This window comes from Macaca thibetana, chromosome 4, assembly GCF_024542745.1.
Source record: "Macaca thibetana thibetana isolate TM-01 chromosome 4, ASM2454274v1, whole genome shotgun sequence".
Classification (NCBI taxonomy): domain Eukaryota; kingdom Metazoa; phylum Chordata; class Mammalia; order Primates; family Cercopithecidae; genus Macaca; species Macaca thibetana.
Window position 1 is genome coordinate 38,461,892 of NC_065581.1, and position 24,378 is coordinate 38,486,269.

Genomic DNA, 24,378 nt, shown 5'->3' on the forward strand with positions numbered 1-24,378 from the left:
TCTCTCAGGGGGCCGCCTCGCCACTCAGCCCAGAGTCCCCACAAGCTCCTCCTCATCCTCCTGAGGCTCCTCCCTTTCTCTTCTCCTTCCCAGCCTCACCTCCCCTTATCCTAAACAGGGCTTCTTGATCAGGAGCAACTTTGCACACTCATGTGCGCACACACACACCATCTGACAATGTCTGGAGACAACTTTGGTTGTCATGACTTGAGAGCAGGGGGTGGATGCTACTGGCATCTACTGGGTAGGCCAGGGGTGCTACTAAGTATTCTACAGTGCCCAGGACAGCCTCCACAATCAAGAATTGCTGAGTGCTGAGATCGAGAAACCCTCTCTACTCCATCTTTTCACTCTGCTGAGGCCCCCAACCCTCAGCTAAGGGGCCTCTATTATCCTCTTCCCTCTCCAGCATCAGAGAGGCACCCCCTTTGATGTGTGTGCCCTGTAAACCTAAAGGCCTGGACCTTCAGCAGAGAGAAGAATAGATGTCCTTACTTCCTGGGGACCACATCCTAGCCTCCTACCCTCTGCCTGGGGAACTCAGTCCTCACTTCCCTCCTCTCCTCCCCATCCCTTTTCTCCCTCTCTCCTTCCTTTACTCCTTTCCCTCCTCCCACTCCTTTGCAAAGGCCCATCTGGAGGCCAAGGAGCAGACAGCATGACCTTTGAATCTTCCTGCCCGTCCGTGTTACCCAAAAAGGCCTCAGAGGCCAGTCCTTGGAGGGATGCTACTGGGGGCCAGAATCACCACATCCTAGGATGTGCAAGGCAGAAGTGTCCTTGGAGATCATCCCAGTAGGAAGGAGGACGCTGGCCCAGGAAGGGAGGACAGGCTCGGGGCTGGCTGGCACAGAGCTGAGGCCACCAGACCTCCAGACTCCCATCCATGAGCTGGCCACCACCCACGGGAGGATGAGGAGGGAGGAGCATCTCCATGTCCTCAGATCCTCTTCACTCTGTCCACACTGGAACTCAGCCCTGCTGCCCACAGAAGCCAGGCCTGGCCCCATCTGCCTCTCCAACTCCTTCCATCTCTTCCCTTCCGCCCCCTCCTCCAGGCTCCGGGTGTGTGACTCCGCGCGGGGGTGGGAACTTGGGAAGGCAGGGAGGTGAGCAGGAGGTGTCTGTTTGGGCTCCCGATAAACTCAGAAGTCAGCTGGCGTGAAATGAAGAAATATGGCTCCCGGTAAATATTTATTTTCTATCAGAAATTAGCAAACCAAATGTAATTAAAAACAACTCTGTGTGTGCCTTCTCCACTCCCACCCCCAACCCCAAGTCTAGAAAATGACATCTCAGAATAGTGAGTCATAAAGACCGTGTCCTAATTAGGAGGCCGCCTGCTGCTGAGGCCACCTTCCTCAGACTCCCCAGGAAGTGACGGGGGTCTGGCATGGACCCAGGTCATCGAGGTGGCTCTGAAGATCTCCTCTGGCCTCCATCCGGGTCTAAAGAGTCCGAACCCTGAGCAAGGACCAACAAGGGGAAAGAGAGAATGAAACAGACCTCTCATCTTTGAGTCTGATGGGGGAAGCAGAGCATCTTCCTGGCCCCCGCCCACCTCCAGACGGACAGCAGTGGGTGCTGGTTAAGGGAAAACTGGGTTTGGAAAATCAGCAGAACCTGATTCCCTCACTTTCTAGCTGTGTGGCCTTGGACAACTCCCTTTAATTCTGCCAGCCTCAGTTTCCTCATTTGTAAAATGGGGATCGTGAGGCCTACCTTGCAGACTCACCAAAAATGTAGTGAGCCCCTGCTATGTGCAGGGTGGCGGGGCTAGAGCAATGACCCAACCAGACATCTCTGCTCTCCGGACTTACCTCCTGGTGCTCCTGGTAGTACTCAGTTGTACAGCCTCCATCCACCACCCCAGGCTACCAGGAGTCCCGGCAGTATTGTCACCCCAGTGGGCTGGGTAATAGTTACCCCTCTTTGTTGAACACCTACCGTGTGTCTGGTACTGTGCTAGGCACTGCTCCCTCAAGGTGGCTAGACTAGTTGGAGGGCTCGGTTCCAAGTCTAAGCCCCACGCTGCCTTGGGATGGGGCACAGGGTGGACCGAGATCCTGACTTCGGCTGCTTTGCCCCTCCCCTTAGCTTAGGCTGTGGGTTGCTGTGCTCAACAGGTATTCCAGATCCATCCTCCAGAAATACTGTTTTCCTGTGTCTACACCTCTAGTTAAAAAATCCCCAATGTCCTAGTGCCAGCAGGGTGAAGTCTGGCCCTGCTCACAGGGTCTCCACAGCCCACCTCCCTGGCCTGGGTGGCACAGGCTTCTGACTTGACCACTGAAGCAGCTGCTGTCAGGCCCACCCGGGTCCCTTCACCTTATTCCCTGCAATGCACTAGCCCAACTTTGGACTACTAATCCCTGCAGCCCTTTGCCCGAGACCTCTCTCCAGAGCAGCCCAAACCATCCTGCTATGCTTGCAAATGCCACCTCCTCTAGGAAGCCTGCCCTGACTCCTGCAGCCTGCCCAACTCTGCCTCTTGGCTCTGGCTGCCTTCAACTCTGTGTGAACTCTATTTTGGACACTTGGCACAGACTGCCTGGTATTAGGAGTTTCATTTCACATATCCAAGTTCTATCTTATCACGTAGACCCTTCCTTCCTCACCAAATCCTGCCACCAAATGTTTTGGGTTCAAGTCCTGACTCTCTCACTTAAAAGTTGTGTGAGCTGGCACAAGTTATTTAACTTCTCTAAGCCCCAATCTCCTCATCTGTAAATCATGATTTTTTTTTTTTAAGAGATGGGGATCTCGCTCTGTTTCCCAGGCTGGAGTGTAGTTGTGCAGTCCTCGCTTACTGCAGTCTCCAATTCCTGGGCTGAAGAGATCCTCCCGTCTCAGCCTCCTGAGTAGCTGGGACAACAGGTCTGCATCACCATGCCTTCTTACTTTTATATTTTCTTTTTTTTTTTTGAGATGGAGTATCACTCTGTCATCCAGGCTGGAGTGCAGTGGCATGATCTTGGCTCGCGGCAATCTCTGCCCCCCCGCCAGTTTCAAGCGATTCTCCTGCCTCCGTCTCCTGAATGGCTGGGATAACAGGCCCCCACCACCACGCCCGGCTAATTTTTGTATTTTTCAGTAGAGACAGGGTTTTACCATCTTGGTCAGGCTGGTCTGGAACTCCTGACCTCTTGATCCACCCGCCTCAGCCTCCCAAAGTACTGGGATTACAGGCATGAGCCACCGCTCCCGGACAGTTTTTATATTTTTTGTAGAGACAAGGTTTCACCATCTTGACCAGGCTGGTCTCAAACTCCTGATCTCAAACAACCTGCTCAACTCGGTCTCCCAAAGTATTGTGATTTCAGTTTTTTTTTTTAGATTTTAGCGATGGGGGTTTCACTAATGGAAATTTCCTTCATGAGAAATAAAGGAGATGGGATAAACTGCTTGATGAGATGCCACCCATACAGTGAGGGGAGGAAAGAGCTCTGCCCCTGTAGTTGATAACTATGATACAGTCCTCCTAGCCAGGGCCCTGCTTCTGGGATTGGCATTCCTCTTGTTTTGGGGAACTGACCCCAGCACCCCAGCTCTGTGGTTCTACTAGAGGGTGTTTATCATGGGTCCCCACCCCTTGGCCATCAGATGTGCAGTTGAAAGCTGGGCCAATGCTCAAAGCTGGGCCAACTGGAATTCTTCCCTGGGATTTCTCAAACTGGAGCTGGGACATGTTCAGCTCTTATTTGATGGCAATACCATGAGACATGAGAAAGTAAGGGGGCTGCAGCCAGCAGCACATCACCTAGCATGTGAGGGAGAGGGTCTGAGGCACTCAGGTCGATAGGCGCAGGAGCAGGTACCAGAGCACACATAGAGCGGTGGCAGCGTCCCAGTCCTGGGTTCCAGATGTCTCCAAGGCTCTCCTTCCCGACGGTGGCTCCCTTCCTTTGACTATGAGAGATCTTCTGAATCCTTCTCATCAAACACTTTATTGCCTTCGTTCAATCATTTCAACAGGGTTTCTTTCATTTGCTTCCCATCAAGTCCTGGCCAACACAGAACTCCCAGAAAAGCACCGTTCCCCCATCTGCCTGTGACAAGGCACAGACTTCCGGGGTGGAGAAGGGAAGGTGAAGGGGGGCCTCTGAGCCTCTCCTAAAAGTGCTTCCTATTTTCCTTTCTCACAAAGGATATCATAGAAAGAAACTTCAACCCCAAAGCAGGCAATTCGTGATCAAGAAGAACTTCCCCAGCAGCCAGGAGTATGAGGCTGAGAAGCTGGAGTTAAGTTGTGGAGTGCTGCAGGACAGAGGGGCTGCTCCTGGAGACCTCCAGAGCTCTGGGGTCTCTGTGGGGCTTGATTGCCCCCATTTCTACCCACTGGCTCACATCCAGGTGTGTGGGGGCTCCCAGGAGGTAAGAAGGTGGACTAGAGCCCCCAGCAGGCCAGCCGAACTGGGGCCGGATGCTGGCTTCCTGTCTGATCGGCCACCGTTTTACTCCATTCTTCAGACTGCTCAAGGAAAATTGCCTCCCTAATTGGCTCTTCTCTCGAACAAGCTTTAATGAGCCTAAACCTCATTCCAAGGGTGCTTAACCACCCTCGAGCATCACTGGATGCCATCTGCAGCCCCAGCCACAGTCGCTGCCCACGCCACAAGGGGCCCTGGCAGGGAGACAGTGGGGACAGACCCGAGTCTTGCCCTGTGTGACGCAGCCGCCTAAATACTCTGCTCCAAACCTGCAAAGTCAGGGAGGAGGAAGCCTTAATGCAGGGAGCCCCAGTCTGAGGGAGACGCAGCCCCCTCCTCAGGGAGCCCCAGTCTGAGGGAGACGGAGCCCCAGTCTGAGGGAGACACAGCCCCCTCCTCAGGGAGCCCCAGTCTGAGGGAGACAGCCCCGTCCTGAAGGAGCCCCAGTCTGAGGGAGACGCAGCTCCGTCCTCAGGGAGCCCCAGTCTGAGGGGAGACACAGCCCCGTCTTCAGGGAGCTCCAGTCTGAGGCAGACGCAGCCCCGTCCTCAGGGAGCCCCAGTCTGAGGGAGACACAGCCCCATCTTCAGGGACCCCCAGTCTGAGGGAGACACAGCCCCATCCTCAGGGAGCCCCAGTCTGAGGGAGACACAGCTCCCTCCTCAGGGAGCCCCAGTCTGAGGGGAGACACAGCCCCCTCCTCAGGGAGCCCCAGTCTGAGGGAGACACAGCCCCCTCCTCAGGGAGCCCCAGTCTGAGGGAGACGCAGCCCCCTCCTCAGGGAGCCCCAGTCCGAGGGGAGACACAGCCTCTGTACCAGAGAAGCTCCGAGCCTGAGGCAGGAGACGTAAGCTTTGTCCTTAGGAATTCCCCAAAATTATGAGGAAACACTATTTCTGCCCTGGTTCACTTACCCATCAAGAAATATTTATTAATCATCTATCTGTCATGCTGTGTTCCAGCACTGGATTGGAGATATAGCTGTGAACAGAAAGAACAAAAGTCCCTGCTCTGTTGGACTCATGCTGTAGCAGGAAGGAAGCACCACCCACTACCCACTGCCTCCTAGCCCACAGCCCCAGCTCAAGCTTCCAGTCTGGAGAAGAGACATGGGCACTGAAGGCCGCCTTGCAGGAGAGACTGGCTGTACTACTGGAGTAAAACTAATCCTGTAATAGAGAATCCAAAACCCAGATATGCATGAGAGGTTTATAACCTCCCCCATAGCAGCCTGAGTCTAGGGTGGTGAGCAGCTCTTCTCCAAAGGTGATGTGGAGACCCTGGCTCCTTCCATCTTGTTCCTCCACCATTCCCCCCCCAGAGTGAAGGACAGCCACACTGCCCTGCAGGCTCGGGACTGAAGTAGCCTCCATCACGTCCTTTCACTTGCCATTGGAGAGAGCTTGGCAAGGCAGGCTGGGAAGCACGGTGCAGCTGGGCAGCCATGAGCGCCTGGCCTGCAGTTCTATCAGCACAAGGAAGGGAGAATGAATCTGCGTTGTCTACTAGCAATCTACTCCAGTGTGAGCCTTGATTCACCAAGCAATCAACTCTTGGAGGACTAGAATATCGTTTTCTACTATGCCCATCCCCACACCTGGCACAACCCTGGGCATGCAAAATACCTCTTGGGAAACGGGGAGTTGATGTGATCAGTTATCTATTGATGTGTGCTAAGCGAAGTGGCTTAAAACAAGAACGATGTTATTTACTCCCAATTCTGTGGTCAGTGATCTGGTCTGGGCTCTTCCTGGGGTCATTCATGTGGCTGCAGCCAGTGGCTTGACTGGGGCAGGATGGTTAACGTGAACTCACCCATATGTGTGGAGGCTGGTGCTGACTGTTGGCTGGACTTTGATCCGGCAGGATAGTTTGGCCCTTTCACATGGCAGTCTCAGGGCATCAAGAAAGTGAAAACAGAAGTTGTGCAACATTATTGCAGGTGTATTCTCTTGGTCAAAGCCAGTCCAGATTCAAGAGGTAGGGAAATAGATGCCATCTCTTGGTGGGAGGCGCTGCAAAGAATGTGTGGCCATTTGAAATCTACCACGCTGTTCTGCAGAGCAAACCACTACAAAAACTTAGTGGCTTAAAACAATGGCAGCATTTCTTTTGCTCAAGATTCTTCAGTTTGGGCAGGATGTGGTGTGGGAAAGATCTCTCTACTCCACCCAGCACCATCTGGGCTGGCTGAAAGGATGGGGGCTGGAATGATCTCAAACTCACTCATTCACATATTTGGGGGCTGGTGCTGGTTATGGGCTGAGACTTTATTTGGGTTTTGTTTAAAACATGTGGTGTCTCCATACAGCCTGTGCTTTCTCTTAGCATGGTGACTGGGCTCTCCTGAAAGACAGACAGACAAACAGACAGACACAGGCAGAGCTATGTGCCTTTTATGACCTAGCCTCCAAAGCTGTGCAGTGTCACTTCTGCAAAAGTGTTCTATTGATGGAGGCAGTCACAAATCGGCCCCATTTCAAGAGGAGAGGAAACAGATCTACCTTTTGATGAGGAGTTTCCAGGTCATGGAAGAGCTAACATAGGACCAGAAATATTTCTGAGGTCCATATTGAAAAATACAATCTACCTACTGTGCATCCATTGATTCTTCATCCATCCACTTATCAGACACCCATGGTGCACTTGCTGTGTAACAGGCACACAGTAGGGACCATTCTCACAGAATCTCTGCTTCCCAAAGACACTGAGCCCCCATGCTACCCCAAGGGTGGGAAACTGACAGCCTTTCTTTGGCAGGCAGGACCACTGCTAGGAGGTCCGTGTCTTCTCCACTGCTCCCCACACTGCTAGCATCTGATGAGGCCCCAAGGCAGAGGCCAATACAAATGGCCATCATGCCCAAGAACAAAAAGTGAGAGCACATTTCGGCAAACAGGATTCTAGTCAGGAACCAAGAAGGATTTTCCTAAGCAAACATTTGTTCTGAGGGGCGTGCTCTCACTTGCTGTTGTCACTGTCCTCCCTTCCTGGGCTCAGGAAGAGGGGACATGAGGGGGCAGGTAGTCAAAGGGGACAGTGACTGACCTAAAACATAATGTCACTGGTGCTTTTTGCTTTTCAGTTTGGATGTATGGGCAGAGCAGGTGCTCACAAAGTTTGTTGGATTCGAATGTCTAGACTTGCCTTATCATCCCTCTAGACCATGAGGAACCTGAAATCTAGGATCCTGGCATCTAACCCAGTGCTTTTGACATAGTATGTATTCAGTATGTTTATTGAATGAATGAATGAATGGTGTGAATGAGAAAAATTAATAAGACTGTCAACTGCCCTCCTCCCCCACCAATACCTGTTTCTCACCTTCTTTTATTGCAAGACAAACATAATTTATAGCTGGACAGACAGCACCCTAGAATAGAATATGCATTTCCCAGCTTCCTTTGCAGCTAGGAGTGGCCATATAACTAAGTTTTGGTCAATGAGACGTGAGCGACGTGTGGGATATTTAAATTCTGGGTCATATCTTTAAAAAAGAACCAGGCCCTCCCTTTACCTTTCCTCCTTCCCTCCAGTTGAAGTGTGACATGCTGGTGAAATATACTGGACCAACCATATGGACAAGAGAACACCCCAGGGATGTTGGAGCAACTAGCTAGAAGTGTCCTGGGTCCCTGAGATCTTGGAGCTGACATCCCAGCCCTTGACTACTTACAGCCAGACTGTTACATAAGAGAGAACTACATTTATATTTAATTTAGCCACTACTATTTGGAGATCTCCGTTAGAGCATCTGAACCTCTATCCTAATCAATGCAACAAGAAGGTGAATACATGTGTGAGTGAATTCATGAGTAAGTGAATGGCCAATTACGTGAATGTCTAAATTTTTGCTGTTATAGTGACAGCAAAAGACCACAATACTTCATTTATAAAGCTTTAACTGTATGACGTTTGTGTACTCAACAGGAAGTAGGAAGTATGGAGGGGGGTGGTTTCAGGGTTGGTTTGACAGCAAATCAGTCATCAGGGACCCCAGGCTCATTCCACCTTTTTGCTTCACCATCTTCACGGTGTTGATTTTTATTCTTGAGCTTGACACTTCATGGTCACAGGGTGGCTAGCACTGTTCCAGTCATGATGATGTCACATAGTCATGCCCATGGGCAGGAAGCTGGGGGAGGGCTACAGGGACAGGATAGGATTATCCTCCCGAGTCTCCTCATTAGTGCAACCAACAGTGGCTGCCACAGTGACTAAGTGAGTGAACGAATGAACAAACCCCACGTAGGAAAAAATGCAACTATGTTCTCCTCAGCCCTGGTAGGAAGGAGAACTCCCAGAATTAGGTTCCAGGAAGGGAAAAGCAGACAGTGGAGAGAAAGGTAGTGCCTCTGGGATTTAGAGGCAGGAAGGAGGCCAGAGTTCCTGGAGTCAGGATGAGGGACAGATACAGGGTGCACAGGGCACCTGGGAGATGGGCTGGGGTAACTTATGAGACAAAGGAAGAGAGAGAAATCCACCATGGCTTGAGGAAGATGCAGTTTCTGGAAAAAAGAACAGGACTCAGACAAGCCTAAGAACCTGGACAAAGCCTATGGGGACAGACAAAGGTGCTGTGTCCCACATGCAGGCAGCAACCCTGGGATTAGATGCGTGTTGCAGAAATCCATCTCTGCTAACCAAGAGATACAGACAAAACAAAACAAAACAAAAACAAAAAACAAAAACAAACAAAAAACCTGTTTGGGGCTATTGGTGATGGTTCCTTACGCCTGATCCTTTACCCTAATAGCAAATAAAACACAGAACACTGGAAGTCAGGACTTTGAAGGCCCTAAGGAAATAATTCAATCCTAATTCCTCCCATTTTGCAGGTCGCAAGATTGAGGCCCACAAATGAGAAGAAAATCCATGGCAGAGCCTGGACCAGAACCCAGACCCCAGGATCCCCATCTCGCCTCTCCCACTGGGCATGACACCATTTCTCAAGACAGAGTCAGAGCCTCATGGAGTGACTCAAGGGCAACAGCCTGGGGTTTCTCAGTGCATTCTGGAACACTGAGGGGTGCAGAGCAGAGCTCCTGCCTCCGTTCTTCTGTGGCCTTTCCCCCAACATGGCCCAGGGTACAGAGGGCTGGGAAGGGATAGTCCTCACTGCTTACTGGCTGACAGTGAATTAGCAGCCTGGCAAAGCACTGAGCTCCTGGTCACTGGCAGAATTCAAGCAAGACTGGAAGGATATTGTAAGGAGGAATCCGGCCGGCCATTGGAGGGGGTGGCTACGGGTTCTCCCCACTCCTTATTACCTTGGCAGCATCTTGAAACTGACTCGATTCTCACCAGCCAGGGGAGGCCAGACCCTTCTCAGGTCTGAGGGCCATGGACTTCAGTCACCTCTGCCAGCCCTGAAGGCTGTTCCCATGGAGACAGGTGAGTGAGAGAGACAAGAAAAAAGATGTGTGAAAGCCTCCCAAGCTGTGGCCCTGTGCCACACAGGCCCTGGGGGCAAGGCGTGGCCAAGGCTGGCAGAAGAGGGGAACAACCTCCTCAGTGCGGGGCCTGCTCACCAAAGGATGGAGATCTAGACCCCACCTCCCTCCAGTCCAGAGGCCAGAAGTCACCCGGATGCCACATACTCCCCAACCCCCCAATGCCGTTTCCACTGGAGCCCCCCGGGGAGTCGTGTCCTGAAGGAGGGTAGTGGCAGGGTGAGACTGGCCCATCCAGAACCTTCTCTGCTTTTCAAGTTTTAGACAAAAACAAAAACAAAAAACCTTCAAATTCCCACCCTAGGGACAGTGGAAGGGGGACTGTCCAACCCCCATCCCCCATCCTGTCCTTATCTCTGGACTCTGGGTGAAGGGAGTGAAGGGACAGACTCTGCCCTTCTCCAACCTCCACCCTCCCTCCTCCCTCTAGGACAGGGTGTCCAGGTAAGGCCAGTGACTTCCTGGGAAACTTCTGGATGGACTGCGCCATGCCCACCACCAGGATAGAGGGTCCTGGCTGGACAGGGCTTTTCTGATGCCTCTGGGGCTTCATGGAGGGCAGGATTCTCCCTCCAAGCAGCCCCCAGCCCAGGTCCACCTACAGCATCCCGCACCCTGCGGCCATCCTCCCTAGGGGCTAGCTCTGTCCTTCCTGACTTTGGTTGGGCTCTCCAGTGCTCCTGACACCCAGCGCACCTCGCCAAGAACCCCCTGCCTCAGGATGCAGCCAGACCCCGCTCATCTCCGGGCCGACGCCGCTGGCGCGGAGCAGGCTGCCTACCCCTGGGCGCGGAGCCCGAAGCCCGGAGCCCGCCGCTCGCTCCACCGGCCCCGCTCAGCTGCCAGCAGGCCGCTCGGTGCCCACGCCCCACCGGGCTCCCAGCCAAGACCAGCCAAGACGCTGCCGGTCTCCGTCTTGCAGCTCCCGCCACCTGCTTGCCTCTTGGCGGGGATGGGGACCGGTTCAGGCATAGAGGTGGGAAGCGGGAGAAGGTTAAAGAGCTCCCACTTAGGCCTGGGTAATGGGGGTCCCCAGTGTTGGGGTGGGGACAGAGTTAGACGCTCAGGACTACAAACAGAAGCAGGGCTGTGTCCTGTTTTCCATTTACCCTTTTGTGGGGGCCCCCTTTCTCTGCATTGCTTAGAAACACCCCACTCCCTCATTTCAGTGAATCCCAGAGCTGAAGGAACCTTCAGCTTCCAGCCTCCCCAGCCTTCTCCCAATTTACAGGGTCATTCAAGCCCAGAGAGAGGGCTGGCTTGTTGAACCTCACAAGCCAGAATGTGGGTCCGGGCATTCCTCCTCACAGTGTTCTTCCCACTGTCTGGGCTCAGCCTCCGTTTCTCTTTACCTCTTCTCCAACTTCTCTCCCTCTTCCCTTCCTTCTTTCTGTGGAAACAGGACCCAGCCTCTAGCCCTCATTTGCAGGGAGATCAGCAGGTGCTTGCAGGGGCCAGTATGCGCGGGCACTCTAGAGCCCTTGAGCCTGCTATGCGCAGAGCCCAGTGCAGGGCTCCGCCGGGGACATGGGACCCACACAGGGCAGGGAAGCCTGCAGCCCACCTCCCCGTGGGCAGGTCAGCCATGGGGGATGCTGGAGGGACAAAGGAGCTTGGTGTGATAGCATCTGGCCAGGCTGCAGTAGCAAAGATTAAGTTAGATTTAAAAAAAAAACAACTTGTATGAGGAGTGCGATAATGAAACAAATGAGTGTTGGACCCTGGAAAGTCCTGGAAATCTCCATATCTCCTCCTGAGAACTTTTAACATCAGGAAAAGCCCTGGACACTTCTAGTCAAGGGCCTGAGCATTTCCAAGGGGGCTTTCTGCCTGTTGGGTGGAGGAGGAGTCTAGGAAAGGGGTGGTCCCAGTTCTGGCCCCCTCCCCTCCTCCCTGCAGGCCCTCCTTAGGCTGCACAGGCCAGCCCATCCTGCTCCCCTCACTGTGGGGTGAGTTTGCTCACACACTCAGCTTATCTGGAGCGAGGCCTCATGAGATGGCTCATATTCATGAGAGGAAGGGAGATGCCAGTGCTGCCGGGGGCTGCCAATGCCCCACGTGTCCTAAAGAGGAAGAGCAAGAGGCCCGTCTGGACCCTTGGTCATCTCCAAGGCCCCTGGTTTCCCTCAAAGCCAAGCAGCTGCCTCCCTGCATCTGTCTATCTAAGATGGCCTTTGTCTATCTAACCTTGAAGAGGACCTCCTTCAGGGAGCCTTTGGGGACTGGCCCAGCCATGGGGAAAGGGGAGTTTCTTCCCACTCCCAGCCCACGGATACCCAGGTTTTCACATCTGTGAACAAGCTGCAGTGGGCTCTTAGGTGCTTGCTTTTTTTTTTCCTTTTCCCTTTTTTTTTTTTTTTGAGATGGGAGCCTTGCTCTGTCGCCCAGGCTGTGTGCAGTGGCGGGATCTCGGCTCACTGCAACCTCTGCCTTCCAGGTTCAAGCGATTCTCTTGCCTCAGCCTCCTGAGTAGCTGGGATTACAGGCACCCACCACTTCACCCGGCTAATTTTTATATTTTATATTTTTAGTAGAGACAGGATTTCGCCATGTTGGTCAAGCTGGTCTCGAACTCCTGACCTCAAGTGATCCGCCTGCCTCAGCCTCCCAAAGTGCTGGGATTACAGGCGTGAGCCACCATGCCCGGCAGGTGCTTTAAATGTTGCCCTTCCAAATAACAATGATGATGATGTTGATGACGACGACAATGAGTTAACACTTGCTAATCACCTGTTCTGCATCAGCAACTGTGCCAAGTGTTTTAGACAAGTTATCTCATTTCATCCTTACTCTCATTCTCACATTACAGATGGAGAGAAACACTCAGGCTCAGAGAGGTTTAGTAACTTGTCCATGGTCACACAGCTAGTAAGTGGAGGAAAGCGCCTGGATTCAAATCCAGGTCTGTGAGGCTCTGAGGCCTGTACTGTTAACCAGGCTCCTCTTTGCCAATGTCCGTCTCTACATAGCCTCTTCAGAACCCACCTGCTGCCTCCAGCACCCATTTCTGGACTAGCTCCAGGAAAAAGCCCTGGGTGCTGCCAAGGGGAGCTCCATTCCTTCTGGCAGCCGCCCATCACCCACCCCCGCCTCAGGACCTCCCTAACTTCATCTGAAAGCACTGTGATTTTCATTATTCTTTCCTTAGGTATTTTCCCCTAATGAACACATGGTGCTTGGGTGATATTACTTTTGAAACATGTTTTTTTAAAGACATAAAGGTAGCTATGGAAAGCTCACCAGGTGGTCGGTTAAGAGACCAGCTCCTGGTCCCACCTGTAGCCTTTCAGCTGTGTGAACGTAGGCACATTCCTCTTCCTAAGCCTGTTTCCCCACCTGTAAAGTGGGCATTATTGACGTCTTCTCAGGGATAGTGAGAGGGTAAAAGGAGAAATCAGTGTAAACTTGGAAGAGCTGTGCACATGGGAGGGCTTATTCTTTAATTTTTAAATGCGTATTTGGGTTTACTAACTAGTAGTCCAGAATATTGATCCTCAGTTGACTGATTCTTCCCCCTCTCTCCTGCTTTTGGGGGGTTCCAGGGACCTGGGATTCTTGAGTCAAAAGAGGGAGAGGGTGAAAGGGAGGCCTCAGATAGTGACAGAACACAGGAGTTCTGACTGACCAGGTCCTCTTCCCTGCTGCTTCCCTCGCTCTACGCCTCAGTTACCCCTCCTGCGCCCTGAGTCTGGGTGAGGACAAGAGAGGCTGAGGAGGAAGGTGGGGAGTTGGGCAGGCAGAGGAGTTGTAGTTTTTATACTTTCTTGGGTCCTTCCCACTCTGACTGCAGCAACCGCTGACCGTGGGTACCTCAATTAGCCACTTGCTTCATAATTTATTACATGGTCAAGGCTGCCGCAGGCTTACATGTGTGGGCATGTACATACACTCACACGTGTGCAAGCATACATGCATACTCGTGCACACACAGTCGCACACACTGTATGGGCATCAGATATAACACTAAATGTTAGTGTTTGTTGCTGGAGGTTGTGTTCTTCTTCTCTTTGGAATTTCTGTTATTCAAAGCTTGGCTTGACATCCCCTCCTCCTTGGCCCGGGTAAACTCAACCCAATTCTTCCCCCCTCCTCCTCCACTGCATGAGCATTTTTACTTGAATAAATCAGCAGGAAAAGATTTCAAGTTCAAAGCCCTTTCCCAAACTCTGTGATGTACAGTTATAAAAATAATGCTAAGAACAGAAAGTGACCTTTATTTCTAATCTATAGTCCTTGATGACTTCTGGCTTTTATTTTCTTGAGAAAATAGATTTTTTTCCCTGGTTATTAAAAATAATACAAGTTCATGTAAAAATATTCAGGCAATACAGAAAACCTAAAGATGTGAGTCAGAAGCATCTGAAATTTCACTACTGAGATAACTACTATTCACATTGCAGTGAATAGTCTTTCAGACCAAAAAAATGCATATGCTCATATATACACAGATGTTATTATATAAAAAAGATAGTAACAGGCATGCGCTTTCTAATCTGCCATTCTCTCTCGACAATATATTATGGACATCTTTAAATGGCAGCAGAGACTCCCACTGTGTGGATGTTCAGCACTCTCAGCCTCTCTGACTCATGTTTTACTCTATTTCTCACCGCCTCTCAGATGAGAGTGAACCAGCAGGTGGTTCTGGGGGAATGGCACAGCGGGTGACAGAGAGGGACTCTGCTTAGGGAGGGCAGCGTATATAGATGGAATGAGGACTCACAGAGTGCCGAGTCCACTCTGCTGAGCTGTGGCTGGCCCCAGGGAACCTGAGAAAAATGGGCAATTCAAAACATCTTTAGAGAAGACCAAACAGCTGACAAGACAGGGTGATGGATGCAGTGGTAGGATTTGCATTCGGGGGGCCCTGCCAAGTGGACCTCAGAACAGGAAACCACGCTGGGCGCTGACGGGGCCGCATGCCCAGGAAAGATGAATTTGGGAGCGGGGGTTCAAGAAGCGGTATGGAAGGATGCCTCCACCTGGGTTTGGGGTGACTTCAAGGAGGAGAGTTTCGACTTTTTTCTTGGATTTATCTATACCCAACCCCTTTCTAAAAAGCTGTTATAGTAGCTTTCAACAAAGGACATGTAAAAAGGTCAGGCAGCTAGAAATAGAAAAGCAGGAACAGGCATGGTCTCCATCTGAAGCAAAGGACTGCAGCCCGAGCCTCACAGAGAAAGGGCCTGCTTCTCCCAGCCCCTGGGAAAGAGCTGGTGGGAAAAGCAGCGTGATCCCCAGGGAGAGGAAAAAGAGGAGGGACTCTGGCTGATGTGAATGTACGTCACACCAGAAGTCGCAAACCTAGATCTCCCTCTAGGTTCTTCCTCTTCTGAATTTTCTGAGCTAGGGTAACCACATCACCTTTCTGAGCCTCACTTTGCTCATCTGTAACGTGAAAATAAAAATATCAGAGTCCTGGCCGGGCATGGTGGCTCACGCCTGTAATCCCAACACTTTGGGAGGCCGAGGCGGGCAGATCCCTTGAGGCCAGGAGTTTGAGACCAGCCTGGCCAACATGGTGAAAACCCATCTCTACTAAAAATACAGAAATTAGCCAGGTGTGGTGGCACATGCCTGTAATCCCAGCTACTTGGGAGGCTGAGGCATGAGAATCACTTGAACCTGGGAGGTGGGGGTTTCAGTGAGCCAAGATTGTGTCACTGCAGTCTAGCCTGGGTGACAGGACAAGACCTTGTCTTAAACAATAAATAAATAAAAATAAACTAAATTGGCTATGTTCTTTAAAAATATATATGTCAAAGTCCTGATAACACAGGACTCGGTTGCTGCAAGTTACCTGACCTACCTGTACAGTTTGCAATGGGACCTGCCCTTGGACAGGGTCACTTGGAGAACTTTCATGGGACATACACTGCATTACTGTGCCCCGGGAATGAATGGCCACTAGAGGAGGGGAGAAAGAGGGAAGATGCAAGGAGGTGCGTTTTCGGTGCCTGCCAGCTTCCTGACCCTCCTAAGTGGGTCCACCCACAAGCTGCCTAGAAATGGCAGCCCCCAGGTAGCCTTGTTTCATGTCCATGACCCCTTCCTCCAGCCCAGCTGGTTGGATCAGGGTGGCATCTGACTCAAGGGCAGCCAACCCACAGGTTGCCCAATGATGTATGTGTGGCTGGACCTGAAATGGGGGCCCGTCCAATCAGCCCATTATCCTGAGCGGCTGAGTCAGTGAATGCTGGCAGCTGCCACCGGAAGGCCATGAAGGAGAGTTGAGTTGGAGAGGTCATGATGCCTGGAAAGCTGAAGTTATGAGGAAGTAGACACCATGACTCAGGAGAAGAACTGCGTGGACAAAAAGCAGCAGATGCTGGCGAGTGACTGAGTCATGCCAGGGTGGTCATCTATTGCTGTTGTCACAAACTACTCCCAACCACAGGGGCTTAAAACAACTATTTTATTATATCCCATGACGATGGGTCAGGAATTTGGACAGAGCTTGACTGAGCAATTCAGGTGGCAGTTGGGCTGGTCTAGAAGGTCTGAGGCGGCTGCACTCCCATATCTTCTGGTGCTTTGGTGGAGATGACTGGAAGGCTGGACTCAGCTGGGATGGTCAGCCGGAGCCCCTCCAGCATGGTGGTCTCAGAGCAACTCAGAGGACATCCTATGTGGCAGTTCAGGGCTTCCAGAGAGAACGTTCCAAGAGGCCTGAGCTGAAGCTCCAAGGCATCTTCAACTCAGTATGTCACATTCTATTGCACAAACAAGGCACTAAGAGCAACCCAGATTCAACAGCAAGGGAATTAGACTCTGCCTGTCTACAGAAAGGATAACAAGGGATTTGCAGGCATCTTTATTCTACCACAGGTGAGGCACCAGCAGTTTCTGTAGACGATGATCCTGGAGCTACCTCGAATCCAAAATGCCCATCTGGTTCAGGAAAACCATCCCTGCTGCAACTCCTGTTTGGATTTCTGAGTGCTCTTCCCCCTCACTGTGTCTGTCCTCACAATAATGCTCCTGCACTTGAGTGAGCTTGACCGGATTTCTCTTCCTGTGCTCAAGGAGCCAACTTACAGCAGTGGTGAGTCCTTTAGTCCCTTTCTCTTCTATTAGAAGAGAAAGGCCAGGTGTGGCAACAAGAAGTTACCCAACATGAGGGCCAATAAAACTTAGGTGGTAGGGAGAGGGAGCCCTTGGTCTTGTCATCTGAGCCTCAGTTTCCCCATCTGGAACATGGAAGTGAAACTACCCAATCAACTACCCGAATCACTGTAACCTGAAAGACTCCTCCCATCATTCACCTGATATGATGTAGTCCACATCATGACACCCACACCCTTGACTTGGGGCACTTTGCAAATACTCATCACTGCCTATCCCCATGACCTTGGCAAGCCCATCTCTCCTATATGAGTAGATGGTTGAAATAAGTGACCTTTAAGGACCTCCCAGCTCTGAAATTCTAGAATTCTGAGAGGTCTGGGGTAAAGGGAAAGGCTGGCATAACTTGATTTTAGGGCAAGAATGCAGCTAGCTGGTGGTGAATAAGGGAGGCAGCCCCAAGTAGGGTGCAGGGTTTGGTTTATAGGGCCAGAATAGAGATGAAGAGGGAAGGGACTCCGAGCGTGTCGGAGGGATGGTAGGGTTGGGTGCCGAGAAGGGAAAAGGGCATTTCAACCGCTATACCAACCTTATTCCTCCTCCTTTGCTCTTACTCCCCTTCCTTGAGCCTTCTGAGTTTTTGGGCCCTGTTGGCCTTTGCACATTCTGTTCCCTCTGCTCAGAAGCCTCTCCAGCCCCAACAGGCTAACTCCAATCATTCTGTCTCTCCTAAATGTCTCTTAGAGAAATCTTCCCTGAAGCCCCAACCCAAGTAAGAACCCTCCTCTTACCTTCTTTCATAGCTCCAATTTCCCTTCCCAGCCCTCACTGTACACATCATTATATGTGTCTTGGTGTTGTTATTAGCTTACTGTCCCTCTCTCCCGTTACACAGGGGCTTCCACAAGGGCAGTGTTTGGTTGGTATTTTCTGAATGAGCAAACGAATGAGGACACAAGTTCGCTGGGAGCAGACCAGGATGCAGGTCCTCACTGTCCAGGCCACAGAGCAGGATCCCTGTCGACAGGTGCCAAAGAGAAGAAAGGCCGCCCCCAGGGAGCTGAGAGGAGCCCTCCAGTGCCCCGGCCCCCACCCTGGCCCACTCTGCCCAGCCAACACACACGGCTGACGCTGAGCACTAGAACACTGCAGCTTTATTGATAGAACAACCGCGTCCGCAACTAGAGGTTACATTTGGGGGCTTGGAGGTGAAAGAGAGGCAAATGGGGAACAGAGGCTGGGGTGGAGACAGACAGCAAGGCAAAGGGGTGAGGACGGGGCCGTGTGACTAAAAAAACAACCCCGATACATTTCACCCATTAATAAGGGGGTCTCCTGTTGTGCTTTTACCTTGGTGGTGGGGTGGGCTGGGGTGGTCAGACATGTGGGCCTGGGCATGAGGAGTTTTGGCTTTTCTCCCAAGTCTTTGAGGCCTCAGGGCTGGAGCAGCCCCTTCCCTCCCTGCCCCTTCTCCTGGGCTGGGGATAAAGGCCTTGGTGAGCTGGCTACTCTGGGGCAGGAAGGATGCATGGAGACCACTGGGGCCTAGAGGACCACCAGAGCTGGGCTGAGATGGTGATTATGTGGGTGGCTGGGAGGAGGGTGGGAGGGCGCTAGGAAGGAGGGCATTCCTATCCTAGGAGGGTCCCTGGGAAATGAGTGCAGGCAACGAGAGGGCAAGGGGTGGGGTGGGCAGATGTTATCCCTCTGGACCTCACCTGTACAATGGGGGCACCAGATTAGATGCTCCCTAATGTCCTTTCTAGTTATAAGGGTCAAGGGATCCCCAAGAAAGAGTGGTCCTTCTGCCCCAACACACACACACACGCACACTCCACACATCACACACCACACTCTCGGACACACACGCACAGCACTGACACGATAGAGAGGCAGGTGCTTCCCGGCTTTTGGAAGCATGGAGGACTCCCCTGAACCCTGAACCCTGAACCCAGCCTCAGTCAGTGGCTCTGCAGGGACTCTCCAGAGCAGAGGAAAGGCCCTGGGAATACTCCCCAGTCCCTCGAGCTGCCCAGCGAGAAAAAACACAAGGATTCTGCACGCCCCACCCGCAACCCTCCTGGTCTTTGGGGAAGTGAAGAGGATGAGCACATGAGGACATGCTGACCTGCACTCCTAGCCTGAGCTCTTGTGAAGTCACGGGGAGAGGAGGGGAAACAGGGTCTCTTCTCTCTGGGGGCCTGGGAGAGGGGCGGCAGCTGCAGACACTGGTGGGAGGGTGGCCACCTCTGTGTGGCACCCAGGCCTGCCATGGGGCAGAAGGGTCTGCAGCCTGGGATGAGAGGCCAGAATGTAGAGCCGGGAGATAGCATCTCTCCCAGGGTGAGATCCCAGCAACATCTATAACATCCCCACCGGCACCCTGGAGACAGGACTGTTAGCCAAACTCCCTGCACTCGTTTGGCAGGAGACCTCAGGGGCAGTGATAAGTGGTGTGACACCCCCAGGGCTGTAGTACCTGGCTCTCCCAAGACTGGCTCTACTCAAACTAGCTGTGTGATCTTGGGCCACTCCCCTTCCCCACTGTGGGGTTCAGCTTCTTCATCTGCACGAGGGGTTCAAACTTTTGAGGTCCATCCTCACTCTGACAGCCTGAGCCAGGGGCTTTCCCAGAGCACAGGCAAAAGGAGAATGAATGGGAAAGAGGTGTCAGGCCCATCTCCAAGAGGCAGGGGTGGAAGGAGCATTCCAGGAGGAGGGGGCTTGGTCTTCAGGCTTCACTCAGCACCCCAGGAGTCCGTCTGTGGTCCCAAGGGCAGGATAGCCAAGCTGAGGCTTTCATAAGCTGCTCTACAGCACTTGGCCCCCAGAGTCCTTTTCACCAACATGAAGGGGACAAGGGATGGAAGGGCCCCAGCACCCTGAGGGCTAACACCCCATTTTAAGGCCACAAAATGCCTCAGTCACCCTGACCCAGAGGGCGAGGCTGCCACTGGGGAGATGTGCTGGATCCAGCCAGCCTTGTCTCCCCTGGCGGGGGTCACTCATGGGCCACCCATCAACACATAGACACTGACACACCGTGGCACACAAAGACACACAGCATGAGCAACACTGATACAGAGATGCTGGCTCACAGGCACACACAGACACTGACACTGACAAGTCACCTGGTGATACACAAAGCCACTCATCTCCGCTGAGGAACACGCGCAGACACACAGACCAGCACGTGCCTAGACACTCACAGTGCCCGCTGGCATACACTGACACCCACATCCCCCACCCACCTGCTGGCACACACAGACATACACATCAACCTCACCCATTCACACGTGGGGACCTCAGCGTTTCAGCACACTCTGTCAACCCCGGGTCAAGCCATCCTCCAGGCAGGGCTGTCTGCACCCACTGAGACCTCCAGCAGCATCCCCCCGCCCCCCCACCTTGTGCCCTCCACCCATAAAGACCAGGAATCTGGGGGCCATATGTATGCAGTTCAGCCCAGCCAACATGTACTGAGCACCTTTACTGCGGCAGGCTGTATGGATCCTGAGGGGAACAAGGGAGACAAGTCCCCCTGTTGGAGTAGCCAGGGTTGCGGGGCAGATGGACTGGAAGGTCTCAGAGGGAAGCAGGCACAGGGTGCCTTAGGAACCCCAAAGAGGAAGCACTTGGGGCTATTCATCTCTGGTGCTCCAATGCCTACCCCAGCGAGGGCACAGAGGAAGCACCCAGGAGGTGCCAGGCCAGTGGTTCCTGCTGTCAGGAGAACCTGAGGAGCTTTTCAACATTTCTGATGTCCGACTGTGCTCCAGCCCAATGAAATCAGAGCCTCTGAGGTGGGACCCAAGCAGCAATACTTTTTAATAGAATCACTCTGGTGATTCTATTCCGCAGGCGAGGCCAGGAACCACTCATTACAGAATCCATTCCACTGGGCAATGGAGTGGTTTCCACACCAGGCCCACTTGTGCTGGGCACGAGCGGGAGGCGGCGGAGGTGGAGGGAGGACTTGGAAGGCTCTGAGGAGGAGCTCACAGTCTAGTTGGGGGCAACAGACTCCGCACAGATGGGACAATTAAGGAACAATACCCGACAGACGCGATGGAAGTGTATGCTGAGAACCTGGAGCGACTCATTTCGGACAGAGGCCTTGACTGGGCCAGGAAGGTAGCCATGCTGATCAGGCATCAGAAGGCCCCGCTACATCCTGGCCCGGCCACCCACCAGCTGTTGGTGATAATGATCACACAGGCCTGGCAGGGGGAGGAGATGGGCAGCCTTTGCCTCGGTTCCCCGCCTGCCGCCTGGCGCTGCAGTGCTGCCCGAGTTCCAGGCCTCTTCTCTGCAGCTGTTCCCAACAAATGCTCCAGGAGGAGCCCTGTGCCGCTCCTCACCAAAGGTGCTTGCGTTCAATACGGTCATCTGTAAGTTCTTTGTCATTCACAGGGGATGAAAGGTGGAATTTCAGGCCATTGCAGGCAGCTTGAGACTACAGAACAGGGCTGGCCAGAGTCTCTTCAGCCAGCACCCTACAAGCAAACACATCACTCAGGAAGATGGACACACACTGACGTACACGGACACTCACAGAAACGACTGGGTCTCCATCCAGTCTCACAGGCCAATATGTGTGACTGCACACACAGACCTGTGTTTGCACACACTCCTGCTCAACGAGGTGCCCACGGTGGTATCTAGACACAGACGGGCACACACACATACACACATATGCACGCATGTGTAAAGACTCATTCTAGAGGGGGCTGGGCCTTCTCTCCCCCATGGACGGCTGGGTGGGGGCTCAGGGGTGATGTCAAGGAGGAAAGATCTAGATCCCATCATGTCAATCTCAGGCGCCTAACCCAGGACCCAAGGACAGGGAGCCCTTTCACAGCTCCCAGAGAGTGAGGGGACTGGCTCCTGCTCCCTCCACCAATCCCAGCTCTATAAGCCCCTCCTCCTTCACTGCCCCTGGGTGGAGAAGGGAACTTTTGACTAGACAGTGCTTTTTGGCATTTTGCCCTGCACATACCCTCCTACCCAGGGCACCCTTTCATGCCAAGTAGATAAGAAAGGAAGGCCTCTCTCCACTTTCAAATTCACTGTCTGATATGGGGGCACCAAATCACAGAAGCAGGACTTCCCTTCTGCCTTTCTCAAAGTCAAGCTTCACCCCAGAAAATGGGCTGGCCACCACTCCCCCAGCTCCTCTGAGACCCAGCTGGGGGCTGAGGCTAGGAGGGAACCGTGTTCTCAGGAGTCCCACTGCTTGTGGGGTGGAGTGGGGAAGGTGTCAGTCTTCAGACTGCCCAGGCCCAAGACCCTGTGCTGGGGCCCTTCAAAGGGCGCACACTGAGGAGGGAAATATGGTGTCCCAGAAATAGGTCAGGGGATCTGGGGTGACCTGTGGTCTCCACCATCCAGTGCTCACTCTGGACAGAGTTGTGTGCAGCAGGTGCCCTACCTTCCTGGTTGTCCCCTGGACGTGGGACATTCACAGAGCTCGCAAAGTCCCACCTGTTCCGCCTCTGATCCCTGCCTCTCCCATCTCAGGAGTCCCAGAGTCTGACCAAGGGAGGGGCTCCATGTCTGCCCCACTTCTGGCTCCCTTCTGGCAAAGCCACCAGGCTGGAGTTCGGCCTTGAGTTAGGGGACAGGGGAAAGTCAGAAGCACACCACGAGTGCAGCAAGGACAAGGCCCATGTTGCGCCAAGGTCCCTGGGTTGGCAGATGCCATTCAGGCAAGTCCCCTGTCTTTGCAGTAAAGAAGGTGCTGGCAGGTCGGATAGAAACTTGTGCTTTAATATATCTCTGTGTGTGAGAGCATGAGTGTGTGCGTGTGTGCATGTGGAACAGCTGTCTGGAGGGCCTCAGTGCCTGGCCTCTGTCCTTGTCCTCTGCTCATCCTTGCAGCCAATGCAGGCCCCCTCCCTGGCAGGCCGGCCCTGCCCCTGGGCACCCCAGCTGGCAGGGGTCAGTCTTTGGTACAATGTGGACACTTTGGTGTGCCGGGGGCAAAGTTGCGGGGGGGCCCACACAGCTCTCATCATCTCTGCAACGCCAAGAGGAAGATGGCCATGGGCCCCCACAGCTGTGGGCTGGACTGGCAGGGGGCTCCACTGCCCGGCATCACCACCACTGCAACAGGAAAGAAAGAGACAGGCCAGGGCTCTGGTCAGCTCTGGCAGGGGCAGGAAGTGGCAGGCAGGTCGGCAGCATCAGGGCACTGTTACTCTACCCACCTCTTTGGAGGGCCTGAGGGTGCGCACTGGCCTCAGTGCACACAGACAAACTCACAGCACAGATATGAGATGGCGTGGGGTGAAGTGGGGGTTAGCTCAGCCTGCCAGGCTTCGGGTTCACTAAGACTCGGAACAATTTACTTAACCTCAGTGGGCCTCAGTTTCCTCACCTGTAAAATGGGTCCAACGGTGTGTGCTACCCCAAACGACCGTTGTGAGGATTAACTGTTGTGAGGTAAGTGAAACGTGCATATGCAAGTTTATGTGCCTTGCCTGGTACACAGTAATTGCTCAGTAAGTGGGAGCTGTTAGTATTGGAAACCTCTGGCCCTGGAAGGCGCACGTTCACCTCTGGAGCCCGAGGTATGCACAGATGTATTCAGACACAGGCACAGGAGGCGCTCTGATACCATGAACAGGTCAGTAGGCTCACCATGAGGGTGGGGGCTGGGCTTCTCATTGTTTACACATGCACACAGCCTGAGTGAGGGTGGGGCACACCCTTACACCATCAGAGCCACATGATTCCCATCACTCAGACATTCTGAACCCCTATTCAGACACAAACACCCTCCCCCAACAGACAGGAACCCCCTCCACACACAGCTCCCGCCAGATTCGGCTCCCCCACCTCCTTCCCATCTTGCACCTTTATTGGGATCCATCTGCTTCCGGGGACACTCCCCCTTCTTCAGTGTGACGTCATCTATGGCAATATCCCCCAGGTAGCCTGAGCCTCGAACCCCCTCAAAAATAATCTGGGGTGGGGTCAGAAAGCAGGGAGCAAGGGTTGAGGAGGTTCTGCTGGGGACCAGAGCGCTCCCCCAACCCACCTTTCCCCTTAATCTACCTGGAAGTTCCCCCTAGCCTGACTCTTTCCATCCTTAGCCCCCAGGAAGAAGGACAAGGCTTTCCTAAGTGCTTCCTGGCCACAGCAACCACCGAAGCTGGGGAAGGTCCTCTGGGCCCTGCGGACTCACCTGGAAGGGCCCACTGGGGCTGATGGGCACATGGGCCTGCTGCCACACATTGCCCTTATTGCCACTGAGGGACCAGGCATGCGTGTCCAGAGCCCCTTTGTTCCGGGACCGCACCAGGAGGTTGAGGGAGCCTGTGGTGGGTGTGAAGACAGTCGGCAGTGAGATCTGGCCAGGGCACCCTCACCTCTTCACATTTACCAAGCCCTCTTCTCCCACCACATCCTGCAGCCCTGTCCCTGTT

The 24,378-nt window shown here is 53.2% G+C and overlaps 2 protein-coding genes across 16 annotated transcripts in view; both read right to left on the reverse strand.

Annotated features, from left to right (window-relative positions):
* CCDC167 (coiled-coil domain containing 167) overlaps positions 1-24,378 on the reverse strand; it is a 699,343-nt gene that overhangs the window by 135,197 nt on the left and 539,768 nt on the right. The gene's annotated exons all lie outside the window — the stretch shown is intronic.
* MDGA1 (MAM domain containing glycosylphosphatidylinositol anchor 1) overlaps positions 18,087-24,378 on the reverse strand; it is a 65,120-nt gene continuing 58,828 nt past the window's right edge. The window contains exons 15-17 of one of the 2 annotated variants that reach the window (XM_050787584.1): positions 24,138-24,268; positions 23,807-23,915; positions 18,087-23,053 (exon numbers count right to left, since the gene is read on the reverse strand). In XM_050787584.1, coding sequence (XP_050643541.1) covers positions 22,962-23,053; positions 23,807-23,915; positions 24,138-24,268 — 332 coding nt within the window. In that variant the 3' untranslated portion in view covers positions 18,087-22,961. Of the gene's footprint in view, positions 23,054-23,157; positions 23,916-24,137; positions 24,269-24,378 lie in introns of both variants that reach the window. The other variant, XR_007725015.1, reaches the window with a different exon arrangement.